General features: G+C 42.3%; 1 protein-coding gene across 1 annotated transcript; it reads right to left on the bottom strand.

Annotated features, from left to right (window-relative positions):
- Nucleotides 1-699: 699 nt before the first annotated feature.
- RDH8 (retinol dehydrogenase 8) lies at nucleotides 700-15,502 on the bottom strand. The gene is made up of 6 exons (XM_026713851.2): nucleotides 15,120-15,502; nucleotides 12,216-12,377; nucleotides 8,011-8,190; nucleotides 6,935-7,028; nucleotides 3,115-3,298; nucleotides 700-2,324 (listed from the first exon to the last, which is right to left on the bottom strand). The coding sequence occupies exons 1-6, from the start codon at nucleotides 15,223-15,225 to the stop codon at nucleotides 2,100-2,102; spliced, it is 951 nt and encodes a 316-aa protein (XP_026569636.1). The 5' UTR covers nucleotides 15,226-15,502; the 3' UTR covers nucleotides 700-2,099.
- Between the last annotated feature and the right edge of the window lie 8,312 nt (nucleotides 15,503-23,814).

The following is a 23,814-nucleotide window of genomic DNA, read 5'->3' on the forward strand; positions in this document are numbered from 1 at the left end:
CTTCAAATGTAGGAGCTGCCACCTAGTGGCCCAAGAGAAGAAGGTTTTAAATGTGACAGCAATAGGTCTGCCTTCCTTTATTCTATTATTAGTATATTTTTGCAAATCTTGAGTGTTCGCAGTGAATGGGGTTCTGCTGTTCTGGAGACAATCCAAGGAAAAACCTGAAACTAGCCCTTTAATGGTAATGTAGTTAGCTCCACCTTAGAAGGCACCTTACCAGCAGAGAGAGATTTGTGTACCCATGCACTCAAAAGATCAAAATGCTGCTTGGTTAATATTTTGATTAGGGCCAATCACCATGACACAAAACTGTGTGCAGGCTTTCAAGAACTCCAGACCCCTTCTCCATGTGAGGTAGAACCTAAAGCAGGGTCTCCAAACTTGGCAACTCTAAGATTTGTGGACTTCAATCTTAGAATTCCTCAGCTAGTCAAGCTGCCTGGGCAGTTCTGGGAGTTGAAGTCCACTAGTCTTAAACCTGCCAAGTTTGGAGACTCCTGGCCCGAAAGCAAGGGGACAGTTTCTTCCTAATGGCTTCTCTCTTTTGAAAGACTTCTAGAGCAGGGATTGCCAATCTTTTGGACCACAGGGACCACCAAACTCATAATTTTAAATCCTGCGGACTACTAATATGAATTTTGGCTGATGTTAGTAGGAAAGTCAGTCCCATATTCCAGAGCTGCAGTAGTCATAGGACTGGCCCTTTGGTCATCATCCCATAACAACTGCTCCTCCATCCAGGTGTACCGACCTGCCATGGACTGGAGGAGCTGCTCCGGGATGACCAAAGGGCCAGTCTTGTGACTACTGCAGCTCTGGAATATGGGACTGACTTTCCCACCCATGTCAGCAAGCCATCCTGGGGCGGATTTCCCTCCCCTGCCGTTGATCTTACCTTCCAGTTCCAGCTTACCTATTCAAGGTAAGATTTGTGCTCAGCTGAAGGGTAGGGGCCAGTGGGTGGGTGAGCCAGGTGGGTGGTGCAGCCTTTGTGTTCCCGTATAGCCTGGATTAATTGCTTTGGGGGAAGTGCTTGAGGGGGGACATTTCTCTGTGGACCACCAAAAGTTGCCCACTGGTTGGCAACCACTGTTTTAGAGAACTCAAAACAACACCTCCTGGTGGACCTAGTAAAGGTAATTCAAATGACCACCTCCCTATTCCCCAAAAAAGATTTATCAGACACATATGTCATCCTTACCTCTCTAACTTTGTTTCTGTATAAAATTTCAGAATGACAGTTGCTCAGATTAAAATTGGCAACATCACTTGTGGAATGGTACCTTCTCTGCTCATAATAGCTATTTAAAACAAAACACAGAGGTCTGGGAAAGAGCAGCATGATTTTCCTTATATCCATAAAGGTTACCAGGGAGGATCAGAATCAAGCGAACAGCCAATAGAGTGAAGAACTTTGCACATTATCAGCAACTTTTCTATCAGCTTGATTCTAGTCCAGAGATGGGCAAGTGCAACTCCCTTGCAAACTCTTCCAAAGGTTGAAAAAGAAAAAGTTGGGCTAAAAAGAACGTCAGTCTTATGTCATCCAGTGATTTTGCTAACTAGCCGTTTTAGCTGTTTGAAAAGTTGAATTGGGGGATTTAATCAGGAAAAAAAATATTGCCCATCCCAGTGACCATTTTAGTCATAAAAAATAGGTATGCCAAAACTGGCAAAGGGACCACAGAGGAAATTGTGAATGCTGGTCTATCCAGGGTTTCCAGTCAAGGCATTTCGTAGCTTTTACTTTCCTATTTATGTTAATAAGTTGCGTTTAATGGAGGTGACATGATTTGCCACTGCATGATGAATTGTGAGCTCTTCTTCCCAGTGTTTGTCCCCATGATTAGGATATTTGGACTTCTGATTTTTGCTGTGGAATCAACCTGCTGGCTCTGAAGAACTTGCTTAATCTGCCACCTCCCATCACTCTGACACCACACTACACAATCACCAGGACTTACTATCCTTAAAATAAAAATGGCTTTGTCCCTAGTAAAATCTCTTATACACATAAATGAATCTGGTTAGTAGTTTTTAGCAAGACATTTGAGGAGTGAGCATACACCACCATCAAAGCCATTCTCTGCTTGATCTCAGGTAGGTGTGATCTGGCGCCGAAAACACCGACATGTAATGCATTTGAGGAAGCTTGTACAGATGTAGAAAAGTCTGGTGAAACGAAAAAGTAGGTTGTAATAGGCACTGACGGACAGTTCACCGGAGGTGTCGGCATACTTTAGGGCCACCAATGGTGTGTACAGAGGGTTTGTCTGGGTCCGGAATGGTGGCCGTTCTTTTGCAATGACATTGACCACAGCCTGTTAAAAAGCAAGTTGGAAAGTGATTGATGAGTTGGTATATTTTAAAAAGTATTCATTTAAATCATTTCTCCTCCACTTTATCATTAAAACCATCCACTAGTGAAGCAGATTCCCTATCGTGGACATCCTTTCTTCTGCTTCCTCCTTGCTGTTAGAACCATAGTCCCCGAAATGTGAGATTGACTTACACATTTGTATTTTCTCTTCTGGAATCCGAAAGATCAAAGCGTATTGTGATATATCCAAGATAGTCCCTTGAATTTCTAATTAAAAGGGTCTTAGGTTAATTGGACTAGGAAAGATATCCTTTGGCTGAGCCCTTGAAGAGCCTGAGCCAATCAAAACAGACATGAAAGTGGGGTGAGACAGGTCATTCAAGAAGATCAGGCAAAAAGTTGATTAGAGGTAGCTTGCTCTTTGCTCACCTACTAGCTTGCTCTTTGCTCACCTACTAGAACTATTCATGGAATACTAGATGCATAACAGGGTAGGCAGATGAGAATGGGAAGGGAGAAACTGCTGCCAATAAAAATCACTGGAAGAGGGTGCATTCTGCTTTGTATGATGCCAACAGAATTTGATAAGCAAGAGATCTATCTAGAATGGGAGTCTGCAGACTTGGCAAGTTTAAGACTTGTGGGCTTCAACTCCCAGAATTCCTCAGCCAGGCTGAGGAATTCTGGGAGTTGAAGTCCACAAGTCTTAAAGTTGACAAGTTTGGAGGCCCCTAATCTAGAAGAACTTTCCTTCTGTAGACCCCTCACATCACTTGTGGGACTGCTCCTACCTTAGCCACAAACTCAGGGGACTGGCCCATGGTGGTGAATATTTCATGTGAGGCTGGTAAGTAGATGTCCTTGAAGGAGTGCACAGTGGCAGCATCAACTCCTGGGAACTGAGACTTGGCCACTTCCTCCATCAGCTTCATCTCAAATTCGGTGTTTATAGGGCCAGGCTCTACCAGAGAGATGCTGTACAGGAAAATCATCCAAAACAACAACAACAACAACAACACTCAGTTAGCATTTGGACCCAGAGGCCGTTATATCAGAATTGGTCAATATATTATTTTCACAGATGGATCAGTCTTTTCCCCTGTTCTCTACCCCCCACCCTCAATCCTGGAAACCCCTCCTATAAAAGGCCTATTTGTGGATTTCCAAAGCTTTTAACTTGTATAAAAGTTATACATCTAGAACATCTATCCCATTCTTCCTCTTGAGTTGTCCTTGAGTTGTACGTAACCTCTTCAGTCAGGCTCTTCACTGTTGTATCTTTTTCACAGGACATTTTGCATCATTCTGTCTCATTTCATTGCAAAGTGAGTCCATTGCCAGTGTTGCAAATTGGGCAATGGCCCACTGAAAACCTTTTATGAACAGACACACAGGATCCAATGCGTCTTTGAATTATTATTAATTTATCAAAAGCACATAATGGACTTCTAAAACATGAACAGGCATGGCATTTCTGGTGAATATGAAATAACATTTTGGGGACAAATGGGTAAGTCCTGTTTTTCTCTGAGCCCTTTCACTCCCCCATGAAATATTTTTTTTTCCTTACTTGCAAATATTTTCTTAAATCTGTTCTTTTAGAAGGACTTTTTTCTCAGAAAGGGATGGAAGGAGATGTCTCCAGATAATAGCAATAGCACTTAGACTTATATACCGCTTTATAGTGCTTTATAGCCCTCTCAAAGCAGTTTATGGAGTCAGCCTCTTGCTCCCAACAGTTTGGGTCCTCATTTTACCCACCTCAGAAGGATGGAAGGCTGAGTCAACCTTGAGCCTGGTGGGATTCGATCTGCCAAATTGCAGTAGGAGTAGCTTGCACTCTAACCACTGTGCCACTGAGGCTCCTCTGTTAATCCTGAGTATGCATTGCAGGGATTTGGGTTAAATTCATTGTGTTTTCAAGATCCGGGAGATTTATCTTGGGAACCCAGAGGTCCTGTCTCTGCTGTGTTGGATGAAAACACTACAGATGAGTCCAGGTTAACCTTAACAACCCCTGATCACTCATGGCTTGAGGGGACAATGCTGTAAGGCCAATCTGGCCCCAGGTTTGCAGAGCTGCTGATTTTTGGATGCTTAGGACCTTGCCTACTCTTCTAGCCGGCTGCTCAATTGCCGTATTCTTTCAGTCCCAGCCTGCTTGCTTCTGAAGTTGACTCTTCAGGTGCGCTGCTTTTTTGCCCTCAAAATTGGCCATTACGGTCTATTGGTTTCTTCTTGGCTTTCAATTTTGGCTTCTTAGGATGGAAACTAGCCTCTGGGTTGTCCTAGGCTAGATAGCATGTTAAAGCCTGAATGAAGAGCCCAAGTTTCTTAGCAGTTCTGGCTGGCTGGAGGAATCAAATGGGCTTAATTTAACAGCAATGCACCAGGCTACGGCTCATTCATACTGAGCCAGAATTCTGAATAATTCCAGGTTGATGGGATATCTGATTATGGCCAACCCCTAGCATGAATAAGGTTATTGTGGCTATAGTCACACATTTGTATGATTGCACAATCATACCCCAATTCACTGACTTCCAGATGTGCTGGAAACAACTATATTATCCCCAACTAGCACAGCCATTGATCACTGGCTCGGTATATAAGTTTTAACTCTCCCTTGCTTTGTTTTAGCTAGTTTGTGCCAGAAATACTTTTTGTTGTTTTTCTTTTTTTCCCCGTTACACATTGATAATGTTTTGAAATTCAAATTTAGAACATGGCATTATAATAATAGTAATTAAGACTAATGTTTTCTCAGCTTTATTTTTCTTGCTGGCTGCAACAGGCTTAACCCCAAATGACTCCTTTAGACTCATAACAATACTCATGCCAACGTTTGTACTTTACTACATCGTCTCCAATTCTTCCAGCTTTGGCTTTGGATGTGAAAAAGAAATATGGTGACTCTGAATTTAATTAAAGCACAGATTTTTGTTTTTAAATTATTAACAAATGTTGGCTTGCAACGGCAGTGCAAAATTTGTATTTCATACTAAAAACATCCAACAAGGTCTTGTTTCAAGGCACATTGGGTATACTACCCTGATTTACAGTGCAGATGTTAAATCCACCAGATTTGGGGGGATGATAATTTATGAGTTTTATGACCTAGGGAGCAATCTGCATACCTAGTATTTACTTACGCGATTGTATGCAGGATATGTATGCATCTTATCTTGTGAGACGGTGGGATTTTGCTAGCTTTAGCATGTCAGTTTCCCCCTATCTTTGCTCTCTTCAGACTACTAATCCCAGAATTCCTAGCTAACATGGCCAAAGCAAGGAATCCCGGGAAGTGCAGCCTAAAATTTCCATTTGCCTTCATCACGGGCTTCCTAGAGCTGCCTTTCAAAAATACTTGGTGTAATAGAATTTAGAGCTGATCTTTGGGAAGAAATGAGTGAGCTATTGCAGGAAACCTAACACGGTTCAGAGGGCACCAAGGATTTCAACCCTGAGCTACAAATATAGGGTCTATGACAATTCTCCATGGCCAACTCGCCACAGGACAACTCGCTGCAGGACAAGAGTTACACTAATATCAAAGAAATGGTGGAATAGAATCATTAAAGGATGAAAAAGGAGGGACAGAATGAAATGTGAATGGCAAAAATTAAAATATTTTTACATTTATTGTAGATAATTAAATAGAATTGTTAAATTGTTCCATGGTGAGTTGGCCATGGCAAGTTGGACGCTGTGAATTGGCTGCAGTGAGTTGGCCATGGCAAGTTGTCCCATTCTGACAAATATTCCCCTTTGCTGAAACCTTACAAAGTAATGAGAGGGAACCACAAGATGTGAAGTCGAAATAGTCTTGATGTTCTTTAATAGTAAGATGAGGCAGAGTGAAGGGTGTGTCCAATCACACTTGGTCAATAAATTTATTCTATTCTATTCTATTCTATTCTATTCTATTCTATTCTATTCTATTCTATTCTATTCTATTCTATTCTATTCTATTCTTCTCCCAATCTGCTGTCTGCCTGTTGTACCAGGTTCTCCCCGCTTGGTACTTCGAGTAGAAAATAAAACCAAAGAGGACTCCTTCCTTGGATTCAAGCCCTTCTCAATTCTGTCTATATATGGAGAAACTGACTTCAGTTCAGAAGATGCTGAGTAGCTTCCATCACTCCACCTGGGAGCACCAAATGACTTTAGGGTAGGGGTGTCAAACTCAAGGCCCGCGGGCTGGATCATTCCCATGGGGTGCTTAGATCTGGCCCATAGGGCCGCTCTGGAAACAGCGAAGGTCCAGGCCTCCCGATCTCCATTTTCGCTGGCAGAAGGTTGCAGGAGGCCATTCCAGCTGAAAATGGAGGTTGGGAGCCCATTTTCGCTGGCAGAGTGCTCGGGCCGCCACAGGTGCCCCTGACACGAGTGATGTCAAGCTGGCCACACCCACTCCAGCCTTCCAAGATCAAACACAACCCTCATGCGGCCCTCAATGACACACCCTTGCTCTAGTCTAGAGGGACAGAAGCTAGGGGGGCTCTCCAATTCTGCCTTCCAGGATCTTACTGACACCCCCCACAAACTTTCTCCTATTTTTGATTGCCACCTCTCTCCTCAAAGTGGCTGGATTGGCTCTGTTTCACTCACAAGATATTGAATTTGAGAAGCTGCACAGCAAGGCTTTCACAGAAACCCTCAATGGCGAACTTGGAGGCAGCATAGACATCGTTGAAAGGGATACCTGGCAAGGAAGCAGGAGGGTAATGTAAGTTTTCGGTTTGTTCCATCTATTCTTACATTTTTCAAAAGTCCTTCACCGCTTTAGAAAAGTGGACAGAATTGGGAAAAACGCCATGGGCCTGCTCAGAAAAACAATGGGAGTAGATGGTTACTAAGCATCTTTTTACCAAGGGCAAATGGGAGGTCCCTCTAATTTCCAGATTACTTCAATTTGCCACTTTTTAAAGAGCAAATGGGCACATATATAGATAAAGGACTAATTTTCAGCCATTCTGGTTGTTTTTTCTTAATTTTTCAGAGAGTGCCTCTGAAATCAATATAGAATCCAAGCACATACTCGGAAATCAAGATGAACCTTGAAAGTACTTTGGTTTAGTAGCATATTAGGTTTCCACTGAATTGCTTAAAAATCAGTCCAGTGTCTTCCAGAAGTGATAGACTTCCACTTCCATTCAATGTGGTAAGTCTATATGGAGGGAAATTAGAAGGCTGAAGTCTGTGAGAAAACAGGGGAAAATTGAAGCTGTTAAAAACAAGAATTTTGCACTCAAATAAAAATGTGAGGATGGCTGATTGAATGGTTGGGGATTGAGATCCTGAAATGGGAGGTATATATTACAGCCTATATAAATCAGGTATTTTGTAATGAGGGACAGAAGGAAACTTATAGTCAAGTAAAGCCAGAATTGTGTATTATTTTGACACACACACAGCCTCATTTGCCAATGTAAGATGAGCTGCAAATGTGAAAATTGGAGTTGTTCAGAATATTTTTAATGAATGTATTTGATCCCTGATGTTGAAAGTCGGGATGTGAGGTGCAGAATATGATCTCACAAGAGACCATGAAATCTGTATATCCATAATAATCTTTAAATCCATAACATCTAGGGAGCTAGGACATGGCTTTATAGAGGCACTGATTTAGAATAAGGGCTCTGCTTTCTCTTTACCCACCCACAAGCCAGGTATACTGTTCATACCTTGCAATCCCATGACACTGCTGATGACCACAATGTGCCCTTTCTGATGCTGTTTCATTGCAGGAAGCACAGCCTTGATCATGCGGACAGCACCAAAGAAGTTGGTCTCAAAGATGTGTTTCATGGCATCGATGCTGATGGTTTCCAGGGGCCCAATGAGCCCCACACCGGCATTGTTCACTGAGAAACACAAATCCCACCAATTTAAAACATTACTCTCTACTGATCCTCTTAACTCTGTAGTATCTTGCACTCCTGCAGCAATGTCCTCTATGGAGACCGCCATTTTGTTTCTGCTTTGGGTTCTGTTGCTCTTTATCCAGATTCCTTTTTTCCTGCTCCTTCGTTCAAGTACTCTAGGAACAGCCCCTATTTCTTTGATAAAAGGGATTCATCTGCTCTTCCTATCAAAAGGGTGGTTTTCCTCAATAGGAAGGCAAAGTGACTATATTGCGGAAGCAACTCAGTGGTTGGGCCTAGCCAATGCAACAGAAGACTAGTTATCACAAGAATGGCCAAAGTACTGGGTTAGGACTGAAATAGTCAGCCCTTTGAGATATGTAGGTCAAGAAGCTACATTGCAGGGATTCCACAAATGCTTCTTTACTGCTGTAGGCATACTAACATTAAGTCTTGAAAATTCTCTCTGCTGCATTTTATACTAAAAAAATCAAAATGGGGTTATTATTTTGACTATTTTTCTGACATGTCATTTTATCAGTGGGCTATGTAATCTCTTCTCTAAGTCCCTCTAATGGCTGGCTGGCTTCCTTCCTTCCTTCCTTCCTTTCTTCCTTCCTTCCATCCTTCCTACCTACCTACCTACCTACCTACCTACCTACCTACCCACCTACCATCTACCTGGCTTTCTCATACCTTCCCCAAGGTCAATTCTGAATGTTTTTACAAATTATACATCTAGTACAGGGGTCTCCAACCTTGGCAACTTTAAGCCTGGAGGACTTCAACTCCCAGAATTCCCTAGCCAGCTGGCTTAAAGTTGCCAAGGTTGGAGACCCCTGATCTAGAAAGATGAAAACATAAGTTTTGACTTCACACTGTGAATTTTCATAGTGCCTAGATTTGCAGTCTCTCAATTGAAGTCCACCCACCCACCCATCCACGTCTCTTTTTTTCCTCCAGAGACATTTTTACCTCATTTGAAAGAAGTCTCTACTCTGCTTTTAAATTATGTTTCCTTTAAAATAATGAAAAATGTCAACCATGCAACACTGAATAAAAACTAATTAAAAGAACAAAACGAGAATTGCCTGGACATTCCCCAAAGAAGAGGGAAGATCTATTTCAGTTAATTTAGTAGGTAATTGAATGAGTTTTTTTTTAAATGTTGGATATATTTCCTGACTTTTCTCCAGGAGTTTAAGAAGGACCATACCGATGCTTTTTCCCTCCCGCAATTCATGGCTGCCTGTGCCTCTCTAATCTGCAATCTAATGGTGGGCTGTACTGCCTCTACTACTTGGGGGGAAAGCTGTTTGTAGAGAATCCAGTGTTTTAGGCCTTCCCACTCCAACGCCTTGTAGATGCTTTGGAGTACAATTTGCATTGGCCATGTTGAATGTTGGGACTTGTGGTCCACATGTCCGAAAGGCATCCAATTACAAAAAAAGTTATTCAATTCTTCAGAATGATATTAATTCTGGGGTTTTATTCTTTCCACCCCAACAAAATATTACCTTATGTAAAGGAGCCTGACACTGCCCTATCTGTGCACATCAACTGCCAATGATTGTTTTTTACTGGTAGTCCAGTGGTGGGATTCAATTTTTTTTACTACCGGTGGGTGCAGCTTGGCGGGCGTGGCAGGGGAAGGATACTATAAAATCTCCAGTCAGGGGCGGTATCTGCCGGTTCTCTGAACTACTCAGAATTTCTGCTACCGGTTCTCCAGAACTGGTCAGAACCTGCTGAATCCCACCTCTGCTGATCGCTCCATTCTAAGCCCCCTTCTTCACCTTGGTGTGGAACATGTGTTACTCTCCGTGGGTTTCCCTGTGCACGTGTACATACAAGCACAAAGAACTACTCAAGGGGAGTGCAGAAATATATATATATTCACACAAACACATGCAACTATATTAAAGAGAAAGAAATAGCCCTCAGTGGCCCCATGTGATACAGGGTTTTGAAAGAATTCCAGAACCGAGGAGAAGCAGAGAAGATTAAATTGACTCTTTTATCCAAAGAAGAGGATACATTTTAATTTTGTTTCTATTTGGACATTGATTTTGTGCTTGCAATAGGAAAAATATATATGAAACTTTGATTTTGTTTTCGCTCATCAGATAGATTGGTTGCTATAGAAATGGCTCGCATTATACTGTGGTGTAAAAAGTTGAGGTTGTAATATTATCTTCTATTGTGTTAAAGAGAGTTGGAAGATGGTGACTTTTTCTTTCCTTTTCCTTTTTTACTCCACATTTTCTTTTTTTCCCTCCCCCCTCCAATTTTCTACTTTTAAAATGTCTCTTTGTATTTGATAAATTAATAAAAATGTATTACATAAAAAAAAGAAAGAATTCCAGAACCCATGCTCTTTTCCTTACTTTCTTTTTTAGGGCGTTCTGTGAACTACTTTACGTGAAGTAATTTGGTTGTCGGGATGAGCATACTTTGCATCATATGTATGTGCAATCTATGTTGATTGGTGATAAAAAAAATATGGCTTTAATTCTGACGCCCAAAAACATTATTCCTACAGTCAACTGGAAATATGCAATGCTAGTAATTTAGTGCATACATTATATCTCAAGAGTTCACTCCCAGCGTGGAACTCAGTTGGAATTTGGCAATTTGTTTGCGTGCATGCACGCAATAAAATCTGTTTTGTGTATTTGGAAAGTTAATATTGTCTTGGCCATAAACCATCACAATCTCGAAAAGCAGGTGAAGAAAAAAGATGTTTTTGAAACATCTGTTTTAAAGTTATTACAGGATTCTGGGCCCTCTACTGTATATTGCATAGTGAATATTATATGTAAAAGACTTGGAGTAAATGGTGAGAAATATGTAACAGCCAATGTTATCTAACACCACTTCCATCTCACCTTGGAGCCAAAAGGCTCAAGTGACCCTGGGAAGAGGCCAATTCTCAAGGGCAGAAGGAGAGAACAAGAATTAGGGATCAGGCTTAGCCTTAGAGGAAGGAAGGGGGAATTATGAAATTTCCAATCCAGCGTTCCCTTCACTCAAGCCTAATAAGGAAAGCTCCAGGATCTGAGTTTGAGCTACAATTATGAAAGGCAGAAATGCAAAACCCATCAAATAAACATTTGGGGATGTTGTTTAGTTTGAAGGAATTTGGGCAGAAGAACCCACCCCAGCTTTCCTTCCTCGTGAGAACTGGTGTAATGCAGTTCAATACTCAAAGCAATTGTTCTCAACCTGAGCAACTTTAAGATGAACAGGATGGCAATGATGATGACTATTGCTTAAACTAACTATAACCAGACAACACGTCATTTATATAGATATTGAAATGGTTGCTCCTTCTGTACATAGTAAAAATAAAAAAGATTTGAAAAAAAGAAAAAAAAAGATTGGGGATTTCAACTCCCGGAATGCATACTGGGTGGGGAATTCTGGGAGTTGAAATCCACATGCCTTAAAGTTGCTCAGGTTGAGAAACCCTTTTCAACCTGGTGACCTACAGATTGTATTTCTGAGCATCAGTATGTATAGCTGTGACGCATTGTCATCCTTTCACACACATAGCATATGAGTGCTGTAGCGCAGTTGCGCTGAAATTATGGAACTTGCATGCGTCAGGATCAGAGGTGGTATTCAGTCGGTTCTGACCCGTTCTGGAGAACCGGTAGTGGAAATGTTGAGTAGTTTGGAGAACCAGCAAATATCACCCCTGACTGGCCCTTCCCCCATCTATTCTCTGCCTCCTGAGTCCCAGCTGATCGGCTGGGTCTTCTTTTGTTGCTCTGCATAGGAGAACAGAGCTGGAAAGCAGGTTAGTGAGGTGGGGAGGGAATGGGGATTTTGCAGTGACCTTCCCATGCCTTGCCCACCACGCCACAGCCACCATGCCATGCCCCCAGAACCGATAGTAAATTTTTTTGAATCCCACCACTAATCAGAATAATTTATTATCAAGCACAATTCCCCTTAGCTTTGTATCATAAATGTGAGCCACCCGCAGCCTATTTAGAAAACCTTTCCTCCAGAACACCTACCTAACACATCCAGCTGTTTCTCAGGAAGGCTGTTAATGCATTCAGCTACAGATTCATCACTACAGACATCCAGGCGCCGAATGGTGAGGGTCTGGTTGAGTGTGTCCCCGGCTGCCACCTCCAGCTTGTCCTTTTTGCGCAGGTCACGCATTGTGGCAATGACTAGAAGGGAGAAAGAGCTTAAATGTAAGTTGCTCATTCCATGGAGAGACAGGAGGCTGAGACGTTGAACAGTGGAAGACAAGAAACTTATACAAGGAAGGTCAGAATTATTTATCTGCTAAGATACCCAAAATAACTTGAAGAATGTAGTAACAATAAAGTGAGGTCAAGGATGAAAACATTGTCCCACGACCCTTGCATATATTAACCATTGCACTGGAAACCTGGAATAGGTTTAACTTTGACTTGAAAACATGCATGGAGTGCAGCATTAGTCATTTTCTTAGGTCTCCATAGTTATATAGTCTTAACCATAGGTGGGATTCAAAATTTTTTTACTACCGGTTCTGTGGGTTTGGCTTGGTGGGCATGGCAGGGGAGGGATACTGTAAAATCTCCAGTCAGGGGGTCTTTGCCAGTTCTCTGAACTACTCAAAATTTCTGCTACCGGTTCTCCAGAACTGGTCAGAACCTGCTGAATACCACCTCTGGTCTTAACTAAAAAAAAATGTTGACTGAGATTGTATGCCAGTCTCTTTTCTGTCTTTCTAATTCCCTACTTACCAGGAGGCACAGTTTACAAACTACCCCGTCTTGGTATTTGAAAGCACAAAGGAGAGTTTTGGTGCAATGATTACAAATGCAGGTAATCCTTGACTTCAGCAGTTTGTTTAGTGACCATTCAAAGTTAAAACGGCACTGAAAAAAGTACTTTGTGATCATTTTTCACACTTACGACTTACGGTCACATGATCAAAATTCAGATGCTTGGCAACTGGTTCATATTTATGCCAGTTGCAGTATCCCAGGGTCATGTGTGATCACCTTTTGCGACCTTCTGACAAGCAAAGTCAATGGGGAAGCCAGATTCCCTTAACTAACGTAACAGCTGGGATGATTCACTTAACAACTCTGGCAAGGAAGGTCGTAAAATGAGGCAAAGTTTACTTAACAAATGTCTCATTTAGCAATAGAAACGTTGGGCTCAATTGTTGTAAATTGAGGACTACCAGTAATAATCCATCTGAGCACAGTATTGTAAGTTAAACCTCCTCAATACTTTCTTGGGGAGATGGCAACAAAGAACAGGAAGCTACAAGGAGCTGACAGCCTGGGATGCTGGTTATTCAGAGAGCTCTCCCTCCCAGACAGGCTCTTCTGTTGTGCAACAGACTGTATCAGCCATCCAACGTCCAGAAGGGCTGCTCAAAGGAGGGAAGGCTGGCTCTTGGCCAGGGTTCAGCAGGGTAATTGAGGATTCATGCTTTGTAAGCTTCTTAAGGGTCATGATGCCAAATCCCTCTGTGTCTAATCTCCTCTTTGTGGGTGAACTCTGTACATGTGGGGTGTGTGTGTGTGTGTGTTGTAGGCAGAGGAGAGATAATCTGTTGTGAAGAGAGCATGGACAGTGTAATAAACAATTCATCAGTAGCTATTTTCTTATTAAAAAGTAGCCCTTCCAAGAAATCCTTGAGACATTTGTCCACATGGCATGTACTTCTATCCAGCATGCTCTCTGTTGTTATTCATTCAACTTTTCTATCACTGCACACTTTGGGGATACATAAGGTAGGGGACGCGGTGGCTCAGTGGCTAAGACGCTGAGCTTGTCGATCAGAAAGGTTGGCAGTTTGGTGGTTCGAATCCCTAGCACCATGGAACAGAGTGAGCTCCCATTATTTGTCCCAGCTTCTGCCAACCTAGCAGTTCAAAAGCATGTAAAAATGCAAGTAGAAAAATAGGAACCACTTTGGTGGGAAGGTAACCGTGTTTCATGTGCCTTCGGTGTTTAGTCATGCCGGCCACATGATGTCTTCGGACAGTGCTGGCTCTTTGGCTTTGTAACAGAAATGAGCACTGCCCCCCTAGAGCCGGAAACGACTAGCACATATGTGCAAAGGGAACCTAAGGTACAAATGTAACTTCCCCAAGGAATCCTTGTGTTAGACATATAGCCTTTTATATAGCCCTGATGCCCATTGGACTCAGTATGTCCGTGATCACCCCTTTTTTGCTAAAAGGCCACCTCCTATAGCAGACGGAGAAAGAAAGGCAGAACCGGAATGGAAGGTTGTAGGAGAGAGAGAATTGTTGGCATTGATTGACATTCTTACCATTCCTGAGTCCCCTGGCATCTGAGCTTGGTTATGCAAGCAGCCTTTGGAGATAGTCTGCATCCACACCCAGCCAGTTAGTTGAGCAAAGGGCAGTTAATGTGACACGATGGAGACAGGGAAAAGAATGGGGGAAGGAAGAGGATGCAGCCCATGCAGCCGGAGACCCAACAGCATGCAAAGTAGTCCAAAAGGGAAGGATGCAAAAACCGAAAGTAGACGGAATATAATATCGAGGTTCAAGTGGCCTCCTGACTTTGGGGTAATTTTGGACAAAACGGTTTTGGGCCGAGTTGACAAGGAAGAGCTGAAAGCTCACTGGATGCAAAGGTGCCATGATGGGCATTGGGGAAACAGACCAGATGTTATGCAGAACCCTGTGTAAGAAAGCTTACACAGTGAGTCAAGGGAACCGATGGGGCCAGGCTGCATTCTTTTAATTCTCCCAATTAGCTATCACTCCCAACCTCTAGTTCCAGAATCCCCTTCAAAAAAATCTTTCATGTCTTTTGTCCAGTTTTTCCCATTAACTTACCCCGCCTAGAAAAAGACCAGAGTGTCCAGAGTCCTCTGAGTATCGCATCTCAGTTATCCCATCCCCACCCCCTTTCAGATACCCTGATCTCACCGTGAAATCGCCTTCCTGGATCCCGTGCTAGTTGCACTGCCATGCACAGCCCGATGCCCGAGGAGCAACCGGTGATCAGCACAGTGCGTGGAACTGCCTTGGCCATGGCTGAGCTGCTTTGAAGTGTGCCTGAAAGGATCAGGCTGGAAAGGCAACTGTAAAATCCAACATGTGATCCAGGGATCAGCCTGAAGCCTTGAGAGGGCGATAAGGTGGAGGCAGTGCCTAACTCCTATAGGCAGATGATTAACCCTCCCAACCTGTATCGGCCTTTCCCAAAGTATCTCCTTCTTCATTCCTTTCAGCTGTTTGCTGAGCAGTGGTGGGCCACGATTGCAGCCTACTCTCTAATACCTGCGAAACTCTAAAAACTAAAGAGAGAGAGAGAGAGAAAAAATATTAAATGAATTATAAACTGCCACAGTGTGGACTGTTAATCATTAAGTTTTAAACAAACTACCATCCTCAGATTGTAATGTGTATATGGGAAAGACCACAAGATACAGGCTCAAAAGACTCTAACCTGCTGCTATGCACTCTCTTATCCAACCATACCCTCTAGGCAGCCTTATCTTCCCAAAGTCTTTCCCACATTGTATCAATCGAAAAATTGCTTTAGGTTAATATGATAGTCAAGACAACATTTGAACAATAACAACAGAAATGGGGTGGGGGGAGTCAAATTTCCAGTAACCTGCCTAGAGCTCAGTGGCCTCTAGGACGGGGTCTCCAACCTTGGCCACTTTAAGACTTGTGGACTTCAGCTCCCAGAATTCCTCAGCCAGCAAAGTCCACAAGTCTTAAAGTGGCCAAGGTTGGAGACCCCTGCTCTAGGAGGCAACAGTTTCTTAACTCTATAATTCCCTCCATGTGCCATCTGGGGATAATAATACGGATTTGCCTTACATGATGGGTTGTTAGGCTTTTTTTGCTCCACCTGGGAAATCTTGCATACATGGACATTATTCTATAGGGATTCTGTAGTAGAGTTCTGAATGCAAGCTTTAGAAGATTGCCAGAAATTAAATTGGATGCACTAAGGAGATGGAACTCCTTGAATCAAGTGCTACATTTTAGCTATCTCCTAATTCATATACTAATGAACTTGGTACAAATTTGGTACCAACTTCATTAGATCAATATGTTAAATTGTGGGAAATGTTGGATCTGGCTCAGATGGCATCTCAGTCTTTGGAAAGCTAGGATGGCGGCATTATTCTCCCTATTTTGAAACAAGATTAAGCCTTGCAAGTGTATGTTTGCACACATTGTAGAGTTTCAGCAAGGTGCTGCAAGAATCTAGATGGCTACTAAGTGACAGCAAGGAGTTAAAGATTTTCTGTTTCATTGCTCTGTTGACATATAGCAGTCATCTGGATTTTTGTAGTAAGTAGTAAGTAGACATAACCAGAAGATAAACATTTTCTTCTTAGCATCAGTATTATCTAACAGATTCGTAACAGGAACAGACCAAGCATACAATTGACTCAAACAGTTGTGTTCATATCTGAAGTGTTTGAAGTGGCTTCATTAATATTTTCAATGGAGGAATGGAAGTGTATTTGAAACAATGGAGAGTCAAGTAATTGAGATATTGCAGCAATTTGCAAAATATTAGGGATCTTGCCAGAAGTGGTTAAGTTCCGAGGGAATCAGGTTACAAATCAGCCTTGGGATTTATTTTTATTTTTGGAGGGATCCAGGTAACTATATAGTGACACCAGGACATTCCCAGAAAGGCATGGTGAAAAATGTTTACATTGCTTTGGGGTGTCTTTTAAGGGCAGAAACAAGAGAAACAGCCTGAAATTATACCAGTGTAAATTGATTATTTTATTGCCAAATTGGGGTATAGTGGCTAAGACAGTGGTGGCTTTTTGGGCTCCTGTGCCAAAAATCATGTGCGCACTTGCATGCTCGTGTGCCAACACCCAGAAGGCAATGCGTGCCACCACCCCCACATATGCACGCACAATCCCCACCCACCGCTGCCCTCTTACCTGCACTGTGCCTCACACCTGATTTTTGGGCGGTTTGAGGCCTTTTTCGGCCTCCCAGAGGCTTGAGGAGGGCTTCTGCAGGCTTTGCAGGCCAAAAACTAGGCCCGTTTATTCACTTCCGGTATTTTCAGAAAAACAGGAAGTGATGAAACTGGCTTAGTTTTCAGCCTGCAGAAGCCCTCCTCAAGCCTCTGGGAGGCCGAAATAGGCCTCAAACCAGCCAAAAATCAGCTGTGAGGCGCGCACATGCTCAGTGAGGCAAGTTTGCCTGCAGCTCGCATGCTGGCACAAATGGCTCTGGGTGGGCCACAGGTTTGCCATCATGGGGCTAAGGCATCAGGCTAGAAAGCAGGACAATGAGTTCAAGTCCCATCTTAGTTAAAAAGCCATCAAGGTGAACTTGGGCCAGTCATACTCTTTCAGCCCAGGAAGTGGGCAATGGCTCAGCCGTGGGAAGGAGACAAAAGCAAAGAACTTCTGAAATCTTAACAAGAAAATCTTAGATCCCAGCATTTGGGTGGAGGGTGCTGCTTTCTTCTTTGGGTAGAACAAGTCCTTCCAGTTGCTTCTTGGTTTTTTCAGGCCAGTTTCCTAAACTGATACCACCACCATCTTCTTGCCTTTCTTTCCACTCTATTTATTTGTTTGTTGTTTGTTTGTCAAACATGTATAAGATAAGTATGAACATAAACATGAACAAAGGAAGTAAATACAGATAAATGGGGACAGTAAGACAGGGACGGTAGACACGCTGGTGCGCTTATGCATGGCCCCTTTAAGGACCTCTTAGGAATGGGGTGAGGTCCATGGTAGACAGATTGAGGTTGAAGCTGTGAGGGGTTGAGGCCATAACAATGGAGTCAGTAGAGCATTCAGCAACTCTGTTGCTGAAGTTATATTTTCTGCAATCGAGTTTGAATCTCGTTGTTCCAAAAAGGCCTAGTTGTTTCAATAAGGCAAAACCAATCCCGGTGTATATTAAGATTTGCTTCCTTTCTTGCTCTTTCAGAACTGTAGTCACCCCAGGTCAGTGGTTTGTGATTCACCTCCCTCCTGTGTTTACCTGACCTGGCATTCCTAGCCAAATAAAAAGAGCTGCCTGAACCCTTATATCAGGGGTCCCCAAGCTATGCTGGCTGGAGAATTCTGGGAGTTGAAGTCCATAAGTCTTAAAGTTGCCAAGTTTGGAGACCTCTGCTCATATTTTCTCTTCCTTGCCCATCCAGGAAAACACAGAGAGACTAACCCTGAAAGGAGCAACCCTACACCTTGAGAAGCCCTACAGTCCAAGGCAAGGAGAGAAAGGCAAAGAGAAGTACTCTGACCTTTCCTCATGTAGAGCTGCTTCCTGCTCCTGAAGGACAAGCCTTTGGACTTCCCTCCAGAGTCTTATGAAGGCCTGCTAGGATAGAAATGAAGAGAAGCTTCAGTGCAAAAGCCAAATTATAGCAGACTGGTTCCAGGCAAGAAATAAGAAAAAGGGACCTTGCTTGTTTGGGTGGCCTTGTTCCAAGTCCTTGTTGTGCTTCAGCTCGTTTTTGACTGGTCCAGAGAGACTTTACTATGAATGAACTTTTGAACCCTTCCTCTTTTTTCTGTGAAGGAGTTTTGTTTTTAGACTGGTGTCTCCCTAAATATCACCTAATCCCCTTGATGTGCATTTCTGTACTTGCACTGCTTTATTTTCTGTTTTTAATTCTCTTATTTTCTCTGCCAAAAGGCTCTCTCATAGAAGGAAACAAGCTTCTACAGAACCAATCGGATCTCCCTCTCTTTTTTAGGATCTATATATCATTTTTACCATTATTGTTAACTCTTTTTTCTTTCTTCAGTTCTTCTCAAAGTTAATGTATTGCAAGCAAATCCAACTCCCCCATCAGTTAAAAGGAGTTGGATTTGGACGGATAGGCCTACCCAGTCCAAGAAAATCTGAGACCAAGTCCTATTGAATTCCACCATGCAATATTTAATTTAAAATTTATTATAGTCAGTGGTGCATTTGTTTTATCTGCCCTTACTCTTAATTCTACAGTTTAATTGGATTGTTACTCATACTTACTGAAACCATCATAATGTTAGCCATATTTTAAGAACTCCATAATAGTTAAATATTGAATATGCTGTGGGCTTTATATTGGGTCAATAAAGTTGGGAGAGTTTGTTATATGTAGGTAAATTGATTTAATTAACCAAGAACTGACATTATTTAAAAATCCTTTGGTGGACATGCTTTATGTGATGTAAAAGTTGAGTCCAATTCCTAAGCAACATTTCCATTTATCCTTTCTCCAAATTGAATTTTTCTTTCCTGGCATGGATCCAGGGTGTCTGAGAAACCATCTCACTCCAATGGCACTAGCCCATCCCACTTGGACTAACAGAAGAGGCCTGCTACAGAGCAGAGGTGGTATTCAGCAGGTTCTGACCAGTTCTGAAGAACCGGTAGCAGAAATTTTGAGTAGTTCAGAGAATTGGCAAATACCACCTCTGACTTGGGATTTTATGGTATCCTTCCCCTGCCAGGCCCACCAAGCCACAACCACAGAACCGGTAGTAAAAACATTTGAATCCCACCACTGGAGTTAAAGTGCCTAAAGATGTAAAGGGAATATGTTCAGTTCATATTTGAGATTAAAATACAGCATATAAAATATTCCAAAGTTGGCTTGCCATAAACTATAAAAGAGACATATTCAACTTGTAGACTCTATCAGAGGACATTATACCCTTGAAAAGTTTTAGGCAGGTAACTTTTAAGAATTTCAAATTGGGTTGAACCAATGCGGAAAATGTTCTACTCACGTTCAAAAATTGTTTAAAAGCTCAACAGTTAAAAATCTAGGGGATCACACAAACTACAGATCGGGTTCACTAAGGTGATGTATTTCATGAGGTAAGTTGATAGTGGTAAGTACCTCACAGGCACTACTTCTTAACTGCAGCACCTATTTATGGGAAAGTGTCCCTAAGCCTGCCCCCTCCCCGCTTTTCTCTCACAGCTTAGGAATTGAATTGGCCCCTAATAATTCTTAAAAAGAATTCAAGAATAATTCTTGAAACTTAGTTGTTTTAGAAGGTCTGTGGTGAGGAGACATCCAATTTTATTTTTATGCTGTTTATAGAAGTTTATATATTTTTGTTCTTACCATGAACTTTATTTACATGCTTGTGTTGCTTGCAGCTATTATAAGTGGTCACGAAATTGTGGAAGACGTTAAACAAACAAATACAATCCAAGAGTGGCTATTTATGTCAGTTTCATCATACCAGCTTATTATCTTCACCTCTGCCCCAATTTTATCAAACCAGCCCCGAAACCAGCCAGCCGATCTCCAAATTAACTCTAAATTTCTTTGGGCTTGATTCTGAGGTAGCTGTTTGAACGAGAGGCCTCAAACCAATCTGATCTGAGGATTTCATTCAAAGGGTTGACCTGGATGCATTTTCTTTGAACTGAAACACCCATTGGAGGCACCGAGAATCATCTTCTTGAATAGCTTTTGGGATCGCATAGGTGCATGTCTCCTACAGTGTTTCTTCAAAGCACTTTTGTCCTCACTAGATGGCAATATATACCAATAATGATTCTAGCTTCCTTGCCAGAGGTTTAACTGACCCTCTTGGCTGCGATCAGATTCTGTCTGTCAGAGCTGGAAAAATCAACCAGTTGGGAGGAGGACTGTTTGTTAAATGCCATTAATTATTTAAAATCTTCCTAAGTCTTCCTCCCCAACCCCCAAATCCAAGTTCTGAAGAGCTTATGTCTTGGCTTGGGTAAACTAAACTCTCATTCTTTGACTCTCATGTCCTCTTTGGCCTTCTTGGAAGATTGCCTCATTGAAATAAAAATCTCTGTTTTGATGTGTCCAGGGGAAAATAAAATAACGTACTTAATAAATATCTGACCCAAGTTATGTTTGCTTTCCTTTATCTTGCATGTCTGCTATTCTCAGAAGGGAATTCCACTGAACTGAGTGATGCTGATTCCTAAACATATGGTTGCAGAAGTGCAGGCTCAGCTTCTCCGGGACAATTGTAGCCAAGAATATGGACAGTCTCTTTGACCAAGTGCCTTAAGGAACAGTCTGTACATAGATTGTATCAACTCTGACAACCACAAGGTAGACTAGGCTTCAATGGAGCTGGATAGCTTGTAGATCAACGTGATGTGAGAAGCCAGCCATCACCTTAATATGCCATATGAATATGGTTCATTTGCTTGACTGTATTACAGTACTCTAAGAGAGAGAGAAGACCATGGAATCAACCACAGCAACCTGCATTTTTTATTTCTTTCAAATTTTATTCCATTCCTTTTCCCCTGACATATGTTTACTCAAAGATCAGACAAACCAAGAGAGACTTAATCTATTTCATACTTTTTCTAAATTTTAAAGTATCACATATGTACCCACCTTCCTACTTAGCTTATGTCTTAAAAAAAAAAAAACTACAAGCATCTCTCCGACTTCTATTCCTCTTCCCTCCCATTTTCTTAAATGAGTGACAAAGTATTTTGCCACAACTATTGTAATGGGCTTGATTCCTTACACCAGCCCCACCCGTTTTGTACACAGGATACAATCTGTTGAGAAACCATTCCCTTCACTTTTGCAATCTTTCATTTTGGTGAGAGCCACCTTAGCAGCTACCAGAGGACCAGATTACCCATCCCTGTCCTAGGGGTTTGTTTAACTATCATCAATTCTGTTGGTTCCCATCTGTCGTTCTTAGGGCATCCACCACTTACTGCTTGAAATGGCAAACTTTGCCATATGGTATAGTTTCCATGGCCCCTTCTTTAGGATGCTGGTTTTTTTGTTTTTCTTTCCAACTGTGACCATACTCACATCTCTTATAGAGTTGTAGGAGTCTATAAAGAACCATGTTCTCAGAGAAGCACATAACTTTGGTCAGAATGTAGAAAGGATGGAGGGTTACTCTCTAGGGTTCATTGTGGCTGTTCTTCTCCCCTTCTCTGCTCCACCCCCACCCCCAAGTCCTTGGGGCTCTAGCTTGAGTCACCCTGTTGCTTCAGGGTATGAGTCACTGGCTCAACTCTGAAATTGTTGACCCAGATTTTAGGTTCCCAGCAAATATTTACAGCTGTAGCTGAAGTAACATCCCACAACCCCCAAGCTGGAACCAGCCCAGCCTTCCTGCTGGCCTGGACTTTATGGCTGCTTTTCTGTGCAAAAACTGAGTGGGGCCTCTGTCTGGGAAGGGAACAAGGCTCTGTCAAGCAGACTCCATTTGAAAACAGGCTGCCATGATCTTTGGATCAGACCAGGTATCATAAAAATGGAGTATCTTGCCTCAAATTGCCCAACCTGGAATGGCAAGGGTGAAGTCTGTAGGGAATCTTTAAGCATTCTCTGTTACATTCAGCAAGCGTACCCAGCAACAACAGGGACTAGAATAGATTGGAATTATCTATCTGGAGATGTTCTCTCTGATCAGAAGAAAGAAATCCGTGGTGCTGCTTTTTTGCAAGAGGAATGTTGGACAGATGTTTGGCCTTCAGGGCTCTCCCTTTCTTTTCCTGTGGCCCTGATCTTGGGCTTCAGCTATCTGACCTATAAATAATAAGCTGGAAAAACTTGAAATGCTTTAGGAATAAGGGATGAGAAAAATGTCAATGTCAATATTATAGGGTATTATAGGATACAGGAATAGTGTCACTGTATCTATCATCTCTCCCTGCTTATTACAGGATCTCCGGTGGTGATTTGTAAGACTTTTCAGAGCTGTCCAACTATTGGGCCAATGTAGCTAGAATAAGAATAGGCTTCAGATCTCTTCAAAATATGACTGGACGGTGCTAGAAGACACTATAAGCCAAATAATGGCAAAATTGGTATTTCTCTATGTACAGTATGCCAAATAATAGCAAAATTGGTATTTCTCTATGTACAGTATGTATTTGTGCTTCTGTCCAATTGTGTGAATAAGATCACACAATTTGGACAGAAGCACATCCAGTCACATTTTGAATAAGATCACACAATTTCTGGTTTTAGTGGTTTATGGCAGGTTCTGATCAGTTCTGGAGAACCGGTAGTGGGAATTTTGAGTAGTTCAGAGAACCAGTAGTAACCTTCCCCCTGGAGTGGGGTCGGAATGGAGATTTTACAGTATCCTTCCCTTGCCACGCCCACCAAACCATGCCACACCCACCAAGCCATGCCACACAGAACCGGTAGTAAAATTTTTTGAATCCCATCACTGGTTTATGGTCACAAATTCCGCCCCATATATTTCTTAATTCTAAAGCATGTAAGAGTTTGTTGTGTCTTGGGACAGGTTAACAAGACGCTTGTGCTGAGGAAACCCCCAAAACTGGATGAACACTCAACAATTAAAGAACTTTTAACCTTAGGAACTAAGCTGGAGTGTGCTTTCAAAAAGTGATATCAGAAATGTTGATTTGACAGAAGCATCTAAAAATCACTAAGGGGTAAAAAGATTTGGCCAACTTGAGAGGCTGATAGAGATAATCTTGGTGATCTCTGGATCAGTCTCGGAAGCTCAGCATGGCTGAGTGGTGCCTTTGCTTGCCTTCTGACAGATGTTCCATCCAGAGGAAACGCAGAAGCACAGAGGCTGAGTAAGGAGCAGCATTGCATAGCTTTCATTCCCCTGCTTTCTTAAATCCTGTGTCCCAACATGCCTAGATTTCCCCAGGGGCCTTTCTT

Source organism: Pseudonaja textilis, chromosome 2, assembly GCF_049901715.1.
Source record: "Pseudonaja textilis isolate UNSWEBS1 chromosome 2, rPseTex1.2, whole genome shotgun sequence".
Lineage (NCBI taxonomy): Eukaryota > Metazoa > Chordata > Lepidosauria > Squamata > Elapidae > Pseudonaja > Pseudonaja textilis.

What these genes read in the sequence shown, in the direction of transcription:
- RDH8 (XM_026713851.2), bottom strand. Translation starts at nt 15,225, where the DNA reads ATGGCCAAGGCAGTTCCACGCACTGTGCTGATCACCGGTTGCTCCTCG. An exon ending in TCCAGGAAGGCGATTTCACG is followed by an intron (nt 12,378 to 15,119) that starts GTGAGATCAGGG and finishes TCTCCCTTCTAG; the next exon opens with TCATTGCCACAATGCGTGAC. An exon ending in CCCCTGAGTTTGTGGCTAAG is followed by an intron (nt 2,325 to 3,114) that starts GTAGGAGCAGTC and finishes GCTTTTTAACAG; the next exon opens with GCTGTGGTCAATGTCATTGC.